The sequence below is a fragment of the Perissodus microlepis genome, chromosome 13, assembly GCF_051167445.1.
Source record: "Perissodus microlepis isolate ML-2025 ecotype Zambia chromosome 13, ASM5116744v1, whole genome shotgun sequence".
Lineage (NCBI taxonomy): Eukaryota > Metazoa > Chordata > Actinopteri > Cichliformes > Cichlidae > Perissodus > Perissodus microlepis.
Window position 1 is genome coordinate 17,705,809 of NC_140473.1, and position 16,695 is coordinate 17,722,503.

At 37.5% G+C, this 16,695-nt stretch overlaps 2 protein-coding genes across 2 annotated transcripts; one reads left to right on the forward strand and one right to left on the reverse strand.

The window, feature by feature from the left end:
* The first annotated feature begins 20 nt into the window (after nucleotides 1-20).
* Nucleotides 21-7,143, forward strand: LOC146375003 (histone-lysine N-methyltransferase SETDB1-B-like). The gene is made up of 8 exons (XM_084948056.1): nucleotides 21-351; nucleotides 1,291-1,446; nucleotides 2,419-2,778; nucleotides 2,877-3,050; nucleotides 3,737-3,938; nucleotides 4,103-4,176; nucleotides 4,326-4,516; nucleotides 5,532-7,143. The coding sequence occupies exons 2-8, from the start codon at nucleotides 1,296-1,298 to the stop codon at nucleotides 5,637-5,639; spliced, it is 1,260 nt and encodes a 419-aa protein (XP_084804182.1). The 5' UTR covers nucleotides 21-351; nucleotides 1,291-1,295; the 3' UTR covers nucleotides 5,640-7,143.
* Nucleotides 7,144-7,653: 510 nt separating this feature from the next.
* LOC146375004 (uncharacterized) lies at nucleotides 7,654-16,422 on the reverse strand. Its single transcript, XM_084949240.1, has 10 exons — nucleotides 16,389-16,422; nucleotides 11,816-11,901; nucleotides 11,552-11,634; nucleotides 10,636-10,985; nucleotides 10,157-10,456; nucleotides 9,939-9,975; nucleotides 9,726-9,817; nucleotides 9,577-9,611; nucleotides 8,379-8,453; nucleotides 7,654-7,719 (listed from the first exon to the last, which is right to left on the reverse strand). The coding sequence occupies exons 1-10, from the start codon at nucleotides 16,420-16,422 to the stop codon at nucleotides 7,654-7,656; spliced, it is 1,158 nt and encodes a 385-aa protein (XP_084805366.1).
* Between the last annotated feature and the right edge of the window lie 273 nt (nucleotides 16,423-16,695).

Consider the following 16,695-nt stretch of genomic DNA (forward strand, 5'->3'; position numbering starts at 1 on the left):
CTGAGTAAAATCAAACTTGCGTCATTCTCGCGGGCAACCTACTTGTTTTGGGGCCTAGTTGCCACAAAGTATGAAAGCAAATTTTGGAATGGTTCCTATTTTCGTACACGTCTAAGTAGCAAAAAAGAATCGTAGTGCGAGTTGTTTTGTGTAATTTAAATACTTTTGCGATGCAAAATCTGAAAGGAAGTTTAACGGCATGTTTCTTTGTTTCCTTTTGTATGTAGCCTGTCAGTGCTAAAGGAAGTTAGCTAGCTCGAGCGACCGATTTTTAGCTTTTAATTGCTTCTGCTCACAAAAAGGACCAGACCTTTGTGATTTTTGAGGTGGATATTCGGGATACAACAACAGGTAAGTCTGTGTGCTTGGTTATAAGAACAATCGTGATCGTTAGGTTAACTTTCAGCCGTAAAAAGGAACAGTTAAGCTAACGGTATTTGTTGTACTCAAGATAAGCTAACGGAAAGAAGTCAAAACACCCGTGAACGCGTTTAATAAACGGCCGTGTTAACTGACTAATTTTTTTCCTGCATGCATGTCTTTATTTTCTACACTACATGTAGTATTTTTCCCCGGTTAAGCTGTGTGTGTGGGGTTTTTTTTATAAAGTGGCGTAGTTACTTTTTTTCGTGTTACTAGAAAACCATGGTCAGCAGCAGATACAAGAGAACCCCAAGGTTCTCATAATAAACTCTTCTGTCAGATAGTCTATTCATTTTATGTCGTTTATTCAGTCCTGGGCCCAGACCGACCACATGTACTACACCACCTCCTTCAGGTCACCTGGAGCAATACCGGGTCAGGCTAGAGATGTAATTAGGAGCTTGTGGGTTTACCTTCGAGGGCACTTCCTGGTAGGATATGCCCAGATCACCTCACCTCATCCAGGAGGGGAACTGGTTAGATGCCTGAACCACTTTAACTGGTGCCTTTTGGTGCGAAGGAGTAGTGGCCCTACTGTCCCTGTTGAAAGGGTGAGGAGTTCAGTCATTTGCAAAGGGAAAGTCCAGCTGACCTTTGGGGATAGCAAAGTTCACTACTCACATCTTGTGACCATAGGTGAAGGTATGGTCATAGATAGTGAATTGACAGCTTTGCGTCTATGCTGTGCTCTCTCTTCACCACGCCAATACAGAATCCGCAACACTGCAGAAGTTACCCTAATTGTCAATAAGACCCCAAAATATTTAAACTTCTCCCCTTGGGGCAGCAACTCGTCTGCTTACACTTATTTTTGTACAGAAGCTTTAATAAATGACTGAAAGCTCCAATGTTTGATTTTTGTTATAGTGGCCATGGCTATGATTATGACTGTGGATCAGTTGGAGACAAAAACATTGTTACTTCAGGAGTCCTTGAAGACAGAAGAAAACCTGTTGGATTATGAATGTGAGGAGTCCTTGAAGACAGAAGAAAACCTGTTGGATTATGAATGTGAGGATGAAAGTAAGTATGTTGTTGTTATATCACTTTGAGCCTTCCACTTGACCATTTGCCAAAAAAAATTCATAGTCCAAAGTTTGGACTTATCCCTGCTTCGGACTGCTCCTGGCCAGACCTAATGGGCCAAGGCCCGACCACCAGGCGCACACCTCCCCTGAACTATTCCCTAGATTATTCACTCATAAGGGTCTTTTGACTCTCTTTGTCTGGTCCCTCACCAGTCCCATGAGAGTAAATCAAAGCTCTCGATTTGCAAATGTAGTCACAAGCTAAAATACTAAAATATATTTGGAAAGAACTACACCTCGCCTCCTGGGGGAGGCGAGGTGTAGTGCATGTAGTATGATGAACATGCCAAAAAAAAAGGAAATCAGGAAAGAGGCAAACACTTTTTCACATCACTGTACAAAATCATTGCTTTAAATTTTTAGTGTCATATATCAAGTAATTTTCAAGCTATAGATCTGAAAAATGTTCTTTCGACTTCCATCCAGCATGTTTGCTTGCCCTTCAAAGTCTGAGACAATGTTTAAATATGAATATCTAAAAAAAAACTGTTAAAGTTAAACACCTGAAATTGTCTTTAATGTCTCTTATAAAACGAATCAGGATCTGTAAATTGGGACAGAGGCATCAAAAGTGTGTATTGTATGTAGTTGTATTTAATGGTAATGCAAAATAAAACACACAAAATGTATTGTGACATGAAATTCTTAGTAACTGGATTGGAGATGAAATGGCCCATGTATTGTACTAGTGACCAAAAATCTCATCCATGTCCACATGGTATCTTAAGCTTTTTATTGAACAATAAAATGAGTATTTAAAAAATAAGGTATCAAAAGTTTCTTATTAATTTAACATCTAATTAGACTGCAACATAAACATAATGTTTGTTTTAGTTTAGTTTTGCTTTTGTATTTTTTTTGTCTTAATTGCACATCACATTTTACACTTATGTGTTTTTCTTTGCAGAACATATGTTTGAGTCTCCAAATGACTCAGTTTGCTGTGTAAATGAAACTGCCAGAAAGAGGAAACTATGCCAAAATGGCTTGGACTGTCCCAGACCATTTAAAAAGCCAGTGGTAGTGTTGACTAGACTTCCTGAATATAAGGTCAGGTCTCTGCGACCACCAACACCTCAGCAGTTCTACAGTGAAGATGAGTCTCTCAGCAGCTCTGATTCTGATATGCAGTGGGAGCCAGAAGTTGATTCCAGTGATTCAGATTTTTCACCCTCCAACAGTACACAGAAACCTGCAAGAATGAACAAATGCAGTGAGAGCGACAGAACACCACCACCTGCTTCACCTCCGAGCACCAGCACCAATGGTAAAGTCACAGATGCCATAAAATTAGCGTAACTTCTCTTTACAGATGAACAGCAGTGGTTTAAAATTTTTTAAACATTTGTGTTCTCCCCCCCACAGCAGCAGATGTGGCTCCTGTTATAATATCATCAGTGTTTGGCCATTCCTCCAAGGAAATAATAACTGCCCGACCTGAAGCACAGAAGGATGAACTCAAATTGAACATGGTAGTTCTGGCTAGGAGAAGACCTATGAGGTGGCAACGGGGGAAAATAGTCGAGATAGTTACAAGGGGTAAGAGAAAATTCTGCCAGATATTACAGTAAAGTTTGAAAGAATTCATGCATTGAAAAAAGTTGGTTCAAAATCCTGCATTAGAAAAGGCTGAAAGTAATTGATAACTGTTAATTGTATTTAGTTTCAGATGATCTAGAGATTTGAAATATCTTCTGATGTGTTTTGTTCTTTTCTCTCTCCTCTGTTTTTGTGAATGCTTTTGAGGTTTTTACTCTAGGCCCAGCAAAAATGCGATTCATCTTATGCTCAGTAGAAATTGAAAGCTTTTTTTTTTCCTTGTCACAGCGTCATTTTCCTTAGACATAAGAACAACACTGCACATTAATGGCAGTGAATGAGTTTGGAAAAGACAACTTTTGTATATTTTGTTTTTCTGGTGGCTGGGTATATGTAAGGCACCACTACCACCAGAAGGTGGAAGCAGTGCACCTGAAATTTGTTTGCCTGTCTTTAAATAGGAAAAGTAAAGTGCATTTGCTGTCATTTGACTGATTTTAAAAACATGTGACATGATGAGATTAGATGTCAGGTGAAGCAAGGTAGGCACAGTGAGCTGAGTGCAGAAAGAAATTTCAAAGTTTTGCTTTTCTGAAAATATTTTTTTAAGAGAGAGATGATAAACTAAAAATAAATTGATAAAACTGAAGTGAAAATTGGTCTCTCTTTTTTTTCTCTTTTTGCAGAAGACGGACGGTTAAAATACAAAGTCAGTTTTGAAGAAAAAGGGAAGAGTCTAGTATCTGGACACCACGTTGCTTTTGACACCACAGCAAAGGTGGAGCAGCTGTATGTTGGTGCCCGTGTGGTGATTCAGTGTCAAGATAACAAGTACCGGTTCCAGCCTGGTGTCGTAGGCGAGCTCCCCAGCAGAAAGAACCGCCTAAGGTGTTTATTTCAATTTTATGATTAAAATTGCTAGAAAACTTTTGTGTACCCTTTTGGCCATGGTTAACCCAATGAATTTATAGCGTGCTGTGCAATCAGATTTTCTGTTAGGAACTGCTAACGCTGGAAGTTTGACTTGATGCTAACACATTTTACAATTCCAGGTTCTTGATCTTTTTGGATGATCACACGCCGGTCTATGTTGGGTTACCTTTAATTCATTTGGTTTGGAAACCTTGTAAGTTGAATTGTTTTTATACTTTGGGGGGGTCATATTCATATACTCAGAAATCCTGTCAAGTGTTTTTATTTACTGACCGTACAGCTCTTAGACACATGAAACGAGTAACCAACTTTTTCTTTCTTCTTTTTAATTTTGTTTCAAAGTGGAAAACGTTGCAGATGACATTCCAGAGGGCCCTCACAAAGACTTCATAGAACATTACCTGAATAAGTGGCCGTACCCTCAGTTAACCCAGTACAGGCTTGGACAGACCCTTAATGCTGAATTGAACGGAGTCCTGCAAAAGTGTGAAGTGCAGATTATTGACTGCAGCTTAATGCAGGTTATCTTTCAGGTCAGTATTTCATTTATCTTTTAGTTTAAAAAAATTTATATTTGATTTTCAGCTGAATTTTATAACATTTATGAATCTAGAACAATACTAACACAAAGCATTCACAGGTAATTTTTTAAAGGTAAATTTTAAGTTTTATACAAGATATAATAGATAAAGTTGAGACACTGACACTGCTTTATGGAGACGGAGTGGCTCCAGTCACACAGGCCTAGAGATCGGTCGATGATTTAGCAACCGCTGATCGCTAGGAAAAAGCATGTATTCCCCAAACAGTTGGCAGATCGTTGCTGGCAGGCTGTAAAATCGATTGCTTTAACTCTGATCTTGCAGGCTTAGAAACTGTTCTTTGATTCGCTAAAGAGAGATGTGTATTCTGCAGCTGGTTGGTGAGTGGTTTCTGGAGGTTGCTAGATGAAATTTGTCACCCTATCCTTGGATTTGCAAAGATGCTGTAGTCGCCAGTAGTTTGCATGGAAGATGCAAACACTGTCCAACTATTCAAACATGGGAGAAACTGGGTCTGTGTTCTCTTTCAAAGCAAAAGTTCACGCTTGAGAGAATTTGTTGAAAATATTTAGTTAGTGTCTTAGTGGAAAAATATTTGATATTTGTGGCATCTGCTTGTAGATGGTTGGCACATTCTTACAAACATCTGCATCAATATGCTTTTTTTTTTAAAGGCAGAAATAAAAGAATTTATCACTGCTGTAGGCTATACTTGTATTGCTATTTCAATGTCTTATATACATAGAAACTTAAAATTGATGCCATAGGTGCGTCTGCTAAAAATCAGTGACAAATAAGAATCTTAGTGACCACTAGCTAAAGGGCGGAGGTGAAGTTTTCAGAAAATCACATGAATTAGATGACTTGAAAATAAGGCGAAGTAGGATTTTGAAATTGATAGCATAGTTGCATCTACTAGGATCTGACGTGTAGCATGAGCAGCTGCCGGTTCTTTTCCTTTAATTACTTACTTAGTTGCTTTATTAATTAAGTCTTTTTCTCATAGGAGAGTGAACATAAGGAGTGGATATACCGAGGTTCGTCACGACTGGAGCACATGGCAAAGTTTTTGGAGATGAAACACAGAGAACAGCTTGAGTGCGACTCTGACTGAACGTCCCCTGATGCAGTAGCTGCAAAAATTGAAACTATTTTACAATCGGACGAGATGCCATTTTTTTTTTTTTTTGGTTTTTTTGGTTTTTTTTGTGGAGAACCAGCAGCCAGTAACAAATGAGTGTGATGGTACAAGCATACTCATACTCATTTTAAGCTGTTCCAGCTTGAAACAGGTTTTATTTCTCCTTTTTTTTTTTTGTATTTACTTTTAATGTACAGACTTGAAGAAATATATATATATATGTAGTTGGTGGATTAATGCATTTCCAAATGTTTGTCCAACATAAACAAATTACCCAATAATCGTTATAGTCACTCATTTTCTGTCCTTTTTTTTTTTTTTTTTTTTTTTTTTTTTTTTTTTTTATAAACACTTCTACACTGATTTATGATTGAAATGTGTCGTGTGCTGAGACGGGATAAACATTGTGTAACTTGGTTTCAGGTACACCCCCCCCCCCCATATTATTTTATCCTGTAGATGTCTAAAGTAAAAAAACTGATTTTCATAGTGAGAATTTTGAAGGAATGGAGATTGTGCTTTGAAGCATTAGTTAAAATGTGTTAGTTTTAATGCTTGCTCACGTTTTCAGTGACTGTTTTCACACAGGAGGATTTTCTGATGAAGTTCTGACATCATGCCCTTTTTCTTGCTACTTTTCAACTCCATAACTCAGGAACTGAATTGGATACTCATGGGTGAAGCAGTTCATGTCTGCCCACCATAATAGTGTAATTTTTCTGTTCTGCCACATTGAAAGGGCGTATGCAGATTTTTGTGAATAGTATTGACTGTTTAGCCACCAAAATAAACCAGTTGCCTAATGTTGTGTTTATCCTCCTTGTTCCACCTTCCAAAGCTGTAAATAGTTTCTGAGTCCTGTAGTTTTCTCTTGTCTTGTTGCATGTAGTGGGGCTCACACTTTGAGATGGGGTGAGGAGTTGTGCAATTTGTAAAGGGCTCAGCTCCTCTGTGTGAAAAGATGCTTCCTGGATGTGTCCCAGGAGAGCTGTTCTGGTCTTTTTACTGGAAAAAACCCATAGGGGCAGTAGAAGAAGGGTGGATGGAAATCAAACAAAAGGCAGAATCACTATGTGGTGTGAAGGTTGTTTTACTTAAAAATTGGCACATTTTGTAATACAATAAAGATGAAGCTACAATGAACATAGAAGATAATGAATGCTGATGACATACTGACATTAATTAACATGCAATTGTATCCTTCTCCTAATATTATGGACTACACCTAAAACAAACAAATGATGGGAAATGAAATATATTTTATTTTTAGATTGTAACAGTATCACTTAAAAGTGAAGAAAAAAATCAATTTACCTATACTGTACAAAAAATAAAAAGCTTCTGAAAAGCACTTGTATATAATATATATGACATATATATCACTAATTCAGCCTATCTATGATTACAATAGCACTAGTAAATGGTTGGTAAGTGCTGTGTCAGTTACAAAAGAGAAATACATTGATTTTTTTTTTTTTTTAAATAATTTCCTGAGTATGGCTACTAACCACTGAGTTACTATTGAGCTTTTAAAATCTCAGTTTTTGTGTCCTTTCCCTATAGAAGCTTGTTTCCACCAGTAAAAAAAAATGTTATCCATAAGTTAAATTTCCAGGCTGTCTCAAAAATTTGGCTTGCTCAGAAGTTTGAGCCAGTGACTTGAAATTTTGAGATAATAACCCAGATATTTGACTTGCCTCTGGGCAAATTTATTATTATTATTTTCATACAAGCGTCGCTGCATGCCTCAGTGTGAGGGAAGCACAGATCATCCCGAGTAGAATAAATAACTGGTTTCCTGCATGTTTGCACAGACGTTTGTTCTGTAGTTACCTAGTTATTAGTCTCTGATCAGGGAATGTGACCTGAACTGAGAAATGTGGTAAAAAAAAAAATTCTGATGCCTGAAACACGTCAACTGGGCTGTAGTTAGCAAACAAAGCACAAACTGACAAATTATTATAACTCATTTTAAACCATCCAATAATTAGGTGCTCTGAGCTTGGTAGTCAGCCAAAGTGCTGTATGTAACATCTTCTGCGCCTCTTTCAGTCTGTGGGAGAACAGAAGCAAAGATGAGAGTTAGGCAGAATGAGTAAAGATGAGCTAGACCAGAGGATACACCAACATCAGCTCTTGGAATGCATGCTTAAATAAGCATGTGATGCTTAAACTAAAGAGAGAACTATACAGTGTTTATATGTTATGGTCACTTTATTTACCATCTAAATTCAGCATTCATACATGCCAGCATTTGTTAACACTAAACAGCTGATGGCAATGCAAATGCTTTTGCCAGCCCTGATCACAAATTACTAAAAACGTTTAATCTGATCTAGATGAAAAGAGGAATTATTACCTTTTAGGCTACAGAGAAAAGTATTCAGTCATCTAACTATTTAATATTTCAGTCTAAACAAACAGAACAATAACACTCGCTTATGAATGACTTTTAGTGCAACTGATAAACAAGCGAGTGTCTGCATTCTTTAAGCTTTGATCCTTTTCACAGTAGTGCTACTGATATAGCACTGAAGATTTAGAGTTGAACGTGTTGCTAATATTTACAGTATTTGGTCTGAATTAAAGCAGTGGTCTAGCCACCAGACACACTAAGACTGAGCCATGCTGTTTGTGTGGTGACGATGTAAAAAAAAGAACATAAGTTTTAATGTCTGAGAAACATTGTGATATGGAGCTCTTATAACGCACCCTTTGTGTGGTTTGTTGAGTCATAGTAAACACAGAGCTGTATGTCACATCCACATCGCATTTAGCAGTGAAACTCTGAGAAAGAAAGAAGAGACAGATATGAAACAGATCAAAACAGACTTTAAACTTTTTTTTATCCAATTACAAGCACGTGTAGTAAAATAAATTACTTGCATGTAACATTATGTTTGTGAATGTTTATGGCTGTCACTTCTGAACTTTTCTTACATACACTGTTCACTGTATCTTAGTCCCTCTGATAACTGATATCAATAGGAAATTTTAAAGAGGAACATTTTTCTTAACAGTGTGCACTAGACCAAATGTGGCAATTTACTAAGGTCGAGACGCTTCACATGAATAGTTCCCCTTCAAGGGGAATATGTGGACTAAGAAGTTAGAGTATGAGATGAGATGTTTTCTCCTTAAAGTTTACTAGCACTTTAAGACTTCCTATCACATTCAAATATTAAATATACATAAATTTGATGGAAGATATGTATTCTTTTAAAAAATGGAATATAAAATGTGTTTTACCCAATACAGTTATTAGATGTGTTTTCTTTGTATATCCTTTTTCAAGGGGCAACATCTGTGAATATTTATCAGTCCTATGATCTATAATAATTATTGGACAAAATCTTCAAACAGAACATACAAGTTTCTTCAACGTTATTAGTAAGTATATCACACATGGAAGCAGAGCAACAGTAAAGTGTAATGTTATTTTTAAATTTACACTCCATACTCTAGCTGGTGTGAAACACATGAAAAATATGATTTCCCACTTCGCTTTACAGTGCCAGTAACAACCGTTAACCACAGCTCTTTATTGCAGCAGGATTGGATATAGTCCATTCCTCTATGTTTGTCACATTTGCTGCTGTAAATGGGATTCTCCTCACTCTGTAAGTGTTCATTTTTTGTAACTAGGGAACCAAATTTTTTTTCTATGTTTAACAGATGTATACACTTCCTCATGAGCCTGTGTCCAAAAGAGAAACCGTAATGCAACAGATATCCATTATTAAGGAAGTTATTTACGTGATATGATTACCATTTATTCGTGTGCTGCAGCTCTATTGCACTACTGCATCTACAAAGAGTACTTGTTTTTTCTTACCAGATTATTCTTGTTCTTAAATAATGAAAAATTAATTAGAAAAAAATGAATTCATAGTGAATTAGCATCACATACCAGTGCCGTCCCTGATGATTCTCTTTTGGTCCATTCTGAAAGAGAAACAAGAACTTACTCTCAAAGCGCGACTGCAGTGTCGTCAACATTTAACATTAAATTATGTAAGAAGAACGAACTGGCTTCATCAACGGTGAGCGCAAACTTACTGGATCTTTTGAGCAAAAACCAAATGACCAAGCTCACTGTTACAAAGAAGATCAACAAAGTCAAAGAGATGATGAGAACTGTTAGGGAACCACTGTGGAAGAAAAACAAACAATTATCATTTCCATAGGTCAAAGTTTTCACATAATGGCGATAAATACATAGCGTGTAACCACAGTTGTATAGCTAGTGCATGTCAGTGCAGTCCTTTTGACCTTGGTTGCTCATCCTGATCTTTAGTACTTGTTTTATCTGGGAAAGACAATGAATCAATAAACAAAGAAAAACTGTGAGATTCAGTGAGGAATGACTGAGGCTACGAGCAAGAACGAATTGAATAACATTTTCTAATATCACATCAAAGCATTGCTAATCATGATGCATGTGGAATATTCATACAAACATATTTCAGGTTCAGAGTTGTTGTACTTACTGGGTGTGAAAGTTTCATTCACAGTTAAATACACTGGCACCTGGAGGTCTCCTTTATAACATAAGTACCAGCCGCTGCTCTTTGTGGTCACTCGACTCATGGTGACAGAGAAAACATTGTGGGCACTTTCATTAATGCTCACTCTTGTTCCATCTATTGATCCAGTTGGCTGTGTTACACACTCGCCGCCCAACTTGCACCACTTTATTTTCCCAGTTTGTGTACTGTAAAACTTGATGGTGATGTTTCCTCCATTAAACCCTGTAATATCCTGATGATCCACATAGAAACTGGGTGGACCTTGATGGAGAACAAGTAGTAAGTTGTTACTAGTCTTATACTTTACATTTATAGCTTCTTGAGCATTTTTTAAAAACATGTTTATCTTGACTGACATAATGATTCTAATATTACAACCAAGTCTTTCCTAATATTTTGGCTTACTTGAAATGTACTTGAATGTACTTATGGATTCTTACCCCTGGTGACAGACAGATGAAAATAGACTCTCACATCTTTCCATATCCCAGGAATCTCCACAGCATACCAGTAATGACTGTCCTGATCTGCGTTTAATTTTTTAATAGTCACAGTGAAGATTCTTTGTTTTTTGTCATCGGAGATTGAATATTTTCCTGACTGGCCTGGCTGGTTTGTTTTTACTGCATATGTGCATTCTCGATAATAGTATCCTTTACAAAGATATTTGAGATAATTTTCGTACTGGGAGTCATAAAGACATGGGATGGAGATAGATTCTCCAGCTTTCACTGATACTTGACTGACTGTAGTTAAGCTGTGATCTCCTGCAACAAGAACAAATAAAGTACTTTAATGATTATATTTACTTAAACTGGTTATCTTTAATTAAAATATTATTCCTTCATGTGATTTGTCGATTATACATCTACACACATTTGAACGTTCGCAAGTATGAAAGTGCCAATACAAAAACTATTCATTAATTTTATCATTTGCTGACATTAGCTGTTGAAACATGAGGTAATTAAATTATTTCTATGACTGACCTTTAAGTACAATGAAGAGGAGAAACATGATGAGATGAGCAGCCATGCCTGTGAGTGAATAGACTTAAACCACACAAACCAGTCTAGTTATGTGGTTTACTGCTAGTTCCTCATACTGTATTTATACTAGTACTAGTTGCATGATGGTGTCTGCAAGGAAGAATGACAGATATGCAGTGACATTTGAAGTATATGTGAAGGCTGACTGGCCTGAAGAAAGCCAGCAGAAAGATGATTGGACTAGACCAGTGATGTCACAGCCAGCTTGATGACATGGGAAAGTGGAAATGATCTAAAGCTTAGATTAGCTGCCAGTACTTGGGAAGCACACAGATGTGTAACTGAAGATCTTCCTTATTGAACTTACACATCATCACAAAGGGGGAAGAGGCTGGTTACAGAGAGGGGCTGTGGCTGCTGACAGAGTGGTGTGCCGCCAACAATCTGCTTCTAAACACCACAAAAACCAAGGAGGTCATCTTTGACCTAAGACTGCAGAGGATTATACCCCTCTCTACATAAATGGAGACTGGGTAGAGACAATGGCCTCCTTCTGATTATGATCTCAAATGATCCGTCATAGTCGGAGAATACACGGGTGATGGCAGTGAAGATGATACAGTGTCTGTACTTCCTGCAAATCCTCAGTAAAAACAGACTGAACCAGAAGCTGCTTGTGTCCTTCTACCGTGCCACAATCGAGAGTGTCATTACTTACTGCAGAGGGGCATACACACATCACAGAAGATCATCAGATGCTCTCTGCCCTCTCTGGAGGAGATTGCCACTTCCAGATGCATCAGAAGAGCCAAGAGAGCCCTTGAACAGTTTTGACCTCATAGTGTGAACTTTCTGTCATGTACAATATATATTTCATTTATTGTATTTTTAATTGTTGAATTATTCAATTATTCTAAAACTATATAACATTCATGCTGGTCAAGATCTGCAGCTTCAGCAGTGATTTTCATTTCTCCATGATTTCTCTTCATTATTATGTAACTCAACAAATAATATTATTGCCTTTAGTACTGGCTTCAGAACTGCATCAGTCCCATATAGTTAAGCGTTCAAAGTCTTCTGGAAGTTGAATAATCTGGCACTCAAATAATAAAGCAATATTTAAAATACTGAGTTAGTAACAGTTGGAGAAATAACATCCATTCATATAGAGAATATACACATTTTTCCACTTTCATCGCTCATTCTTCCCCATCATCTTTTTTCTCCACTGTAACTCCCTCAAACAACATGAAACAGATACATCAATCCACTCAGTCATAATTAGTGATTATCGTTCTTATTTCTCTTACATTAAACATGCAATGACAGAACCCCACACAAAATGGCGCCTTAATCCATCCTTTCTCTACACACTTTATTTCAATAGTTTGATTCATGGAGACTCGGAAATCTTACTGGGAATGAATGACTCACCAGAAATCAGTGCCCGTAGCTTCCCAGTGCCCCCACCAGTTTTCCCAACAGCAAACACACCAACATTGCTGTCTTTTGAGTTGTACTGTTCATGTGGTGAAAATGTGTAAAAGGAGCAACACTTCGCTGTGTGAGAAACCATGTGGAGTTCTTTAAAAATAGCTTGTTTGTGTGTGTGTGTGTGTGTGTGTGTGTGTGTGTGTGTGTGTGTGTGTGTGTGTGTGTGTGTGTGTGTGTGTGTGTGTTTGAATTACAAAACCACAGAGCTGTATGTCACATTCTCATCACCGTTTGCAAATGACCTCTGGGAAGCAAAGAAGAAACATGAGAGAGGTGAAACGGAAATCAAAACAGAGTTTAAACTTCTTTTGTATTGAATTCTAAGCATGTGTAGTAAGATAAATCACCTAAATCATGGAAGTTATATTTTATGAAAGTACAAGTACAACATATTCTCTGAAATTTTTTAACTTGATTGTGCTCACCAGATTGTTAAATAAAAGACCAACATGGCATTCTTGTTCCTATAAATAAATAGTAGTTCTGTCAGCATTAATCTCGTTAAAATGACGTTAACGGCATAACGGCATTAACGTCGTGCAGCCCCATGCACAGGGCGATCCGCGCTAACTCACTAATGGAGATTTGCCACATTAATGTGGTTATGGCGTTAACATCATTATTACGAGATTAACGCTGACAGCACTAATAAATAGATAAAAATAATAAGCTTAATGCAAAATGAATTAGCATGTCATAACAGGGGTGATGATAGCCTCTAGGAAAACACAGTGGAATAAAAACAATATAGCAAACTAAATGAAATTCATTACAGTTTTGTTTCCTCTTTGTTTTTATTGTCCGTCTGTCCATCTAATTCAGGGTCACAGGACATACATTGCTGTAAGTTTAATTTTAGAAACCAATAATTTCTTAAAATACACAACAGAGTAGACCCAGCTATCAGGGTGAACTGTAACAGGCTGGAGTTGGGACCCAAATGCACAACTTAGCAACAAGGGCTATAAAACTCAAAAACAGCTTTATTGCTGAACTCTAAACAAATTACAAAGAAAACAGATCAGGTACAAAATAATTTGAATATATAACTCTTTTAGGGAAACACAAAGCGTTCAGAAGTGGAGACAGGGACTAAGCAAAGAAGTGGACAGGAGCTGATGATGGCTGAGACAATGACTCGGCCTCTGTGTGGAAAAGTTTTAGGAATATCACTAACTACAAGCCTAAAACTTGTCCAACACCCTCAACGACTTTTACTGCCGTGTTGATGAGCCATCAAGCAGCCTTCACACCTCCATCAGCCCCAACAATAGAGACACCGTGAACACTCATTACCCCACTTCCCCCTCTCCCTCCACAACAAAGCCATCACCATCATCAAAGAATTCACCCACAACACCCTCCTCCTCACCCCACACCAAGGAGGATTTCACACCACCTTCTCCCACTACAACCCTTCATATTTATGAAGCAGATGTGAGGAAGCAGTTTAAAAGCCTGAATGCTCTGAAAGCTCTTGGCCCAGACGGTGTGTCTCCTGCCACTCTCTGTACAAATGAGCTGGCCCCAGTGTTTTCTGGCATTTTCAACTCCTCACTGCAGGTATGCCGTTATCGGACTCATCTCGGACGGATGAGTCATCATCGAGTCCATTCTCACCTACTACATGACCGTGTGGTATGGTGGAGCCACCGTCAGGGACCAACAGAGACTGCAGATCGCGTTGTGCGCCCTGCTGAGAAGGTGATTGGCTGCAGACTCCCATCTCTGCAGGACCTGTACACCTCCAGGACACTGGGCATGCAGCTCGGATCACAGCTGACCCTTCTCACCCTGGACACAGTCTGTTTGACCTCCTCCCCTCAGGCAGGAGGCTCTGGTCCATTCGCACCAGAACTTCTCGCCATAAGAACAGTTTCTTCCCCTCTGCTGTTGGACTCATGAACAATAACCACATGACTGTTTCCATCACAAACACATGACCCTATACTGTGTTCTCTGCATCTGTTCCATTTTTGCACTGATCATCACCTCACACATGTATATATTAATCTGCTTAGCACTTTTAATTCTTATTTTTATGTTTATTTAAGTGTTGTCTTACAGTATGTTTTGCACTAAGTACCGCAGCAATTTCCTAATGTTGTAAACCTGCTCAACATTTGGCAATAAAACCCTTTCTGATTCTGAACAGGAAGGCCACAGCCATGAAAGATGACACAATGAAGATCAGAAGGAAAATGAGACAGTAAATACAAACACAGGATAAGGAGGGGATGGGAAACAGGTGGGAACACAGCTGAGACTAATCACCAAAGACATGCAAAGCTAAACTAGATACAGAGTATAAATAGTGACGCAAAATGGGAACAGAAACTCAAACTTGACACAGAGACAGAAAGCTAAGCAAAAATAGAAACAAGATTAAGCCAAACATGGAAACACAGAGATTAAAGGAATATTGTAAACCAAACTGAAACCAGGAACAAAGACCAAATATAGATACTCTAGAATATGAAACCAAAATACAAGGACAATCAAACCTATTAAAATGGAAAAAAAAAACACAAGTCCCCAAAAACTCAAAACCACGACAAAGGTTTTCACATGATGCATAAAGATTCCTTATAAGCCATAAAATAAACATAGTTGTATATCTAGTACAATCCTTCTGACCTTGGTTGTTCATCCTGATTTCCGGTAAGTGTTTCATCTGTATAAAGAAAGAAATAATAAACAAACAGTGCGATTCAGTGACTCAGGAATGAGTGAGTTTTCTACAAAGGATTTGCAGAGAATGGCAACAATAACAAGTTCTAATTTTATAACAAAACATTACAAACCACTGTGCATGAGAAATATTCATGAACACATATTTTAAATTTACAGTTGTTCTTAATTGGTTGTAAGCGTACCATTAACAGTTAAATGCACTGGCAGCTGGAGGTCACTTTCATTAATGCTCACACTTGTTTCGTCTATTGATCCAGACGACTGTGCTACACATTTGCTGCCTGACTTGCACCACTTTATTTTTCCAGTTTGTGTACTGTAAAACCTGATGGTGATTTTTCTCCATTAAGCCCCGTAATATTCTTCTTTTTTTTTTTGCCTGTCCCGTTTAGTTCTTTTACCATCAGAATTATTGTCTAAAGGCAAAGAAAGATGCCCAACGGATTTACTTTACCAAATGGACCATCCTGGCCTTGCCGTATTGGTCTATTTGATTTACCTTTGTTTTTATTGTTTATTTTATTTTCACTTACTACACACGGGACAGACATGACTGGGGGAAAGAAAAGGGAGAAAGAAGAAGGTAGGGATAAGAAAAACAGCAGGGAAGAGGAACAGTGATAAAGGACAAAAAACAAAAACCAACAAAACAAACAGACAAAAAATACATATATCAATCACCTGGATCACCTGTTGAGAAAGAAAAAGAGAAAACAATTAAAAAAAAGAGCAATATAATAAACAACATCATCACGATAATCTGTGTGAATATAACAGTAAATACTAAATACTGAATATTATTGTGCAGCACTATAATAATAGTAATAACCTTGTAATATTCTTGTGATCCACATAGAAACTGGATGAACCTTGATGGAAAAAGGTAGAAATTTGTTGTGTTATTATTCATATGTGATTCCTTTTTAGCTCCCTCAACACTTGTTAAATATTTTTACTATAACATGTATAAATGTTGTCTATGAAAGTTGATTATTTGAAATGTGCAGTCTTACCTCTGGTGACAGACAGACGAAGCCTGTCTTCCATGTCTGGTGTTCTTGTACCTGAAACTCCACAAAACACCAGTAATGACTGACCTCACGTGTCATGTTTTTAACTGTCACAGTGAAGATTTTTTGGTTTTTAAATCTTGTGTCATATAACAAATCACTTTTGTTTTTGTCAGTGTAGTTGTCATAGACCCTGACATTTGTCCTAGAAATCTACATTATGAGTCTTTATTCTGGTTTATTTGTGGTGTTGTTCAACCATGATTCTTTATATTATATTTTATATTTTTTTTATATTGTATACATTTTT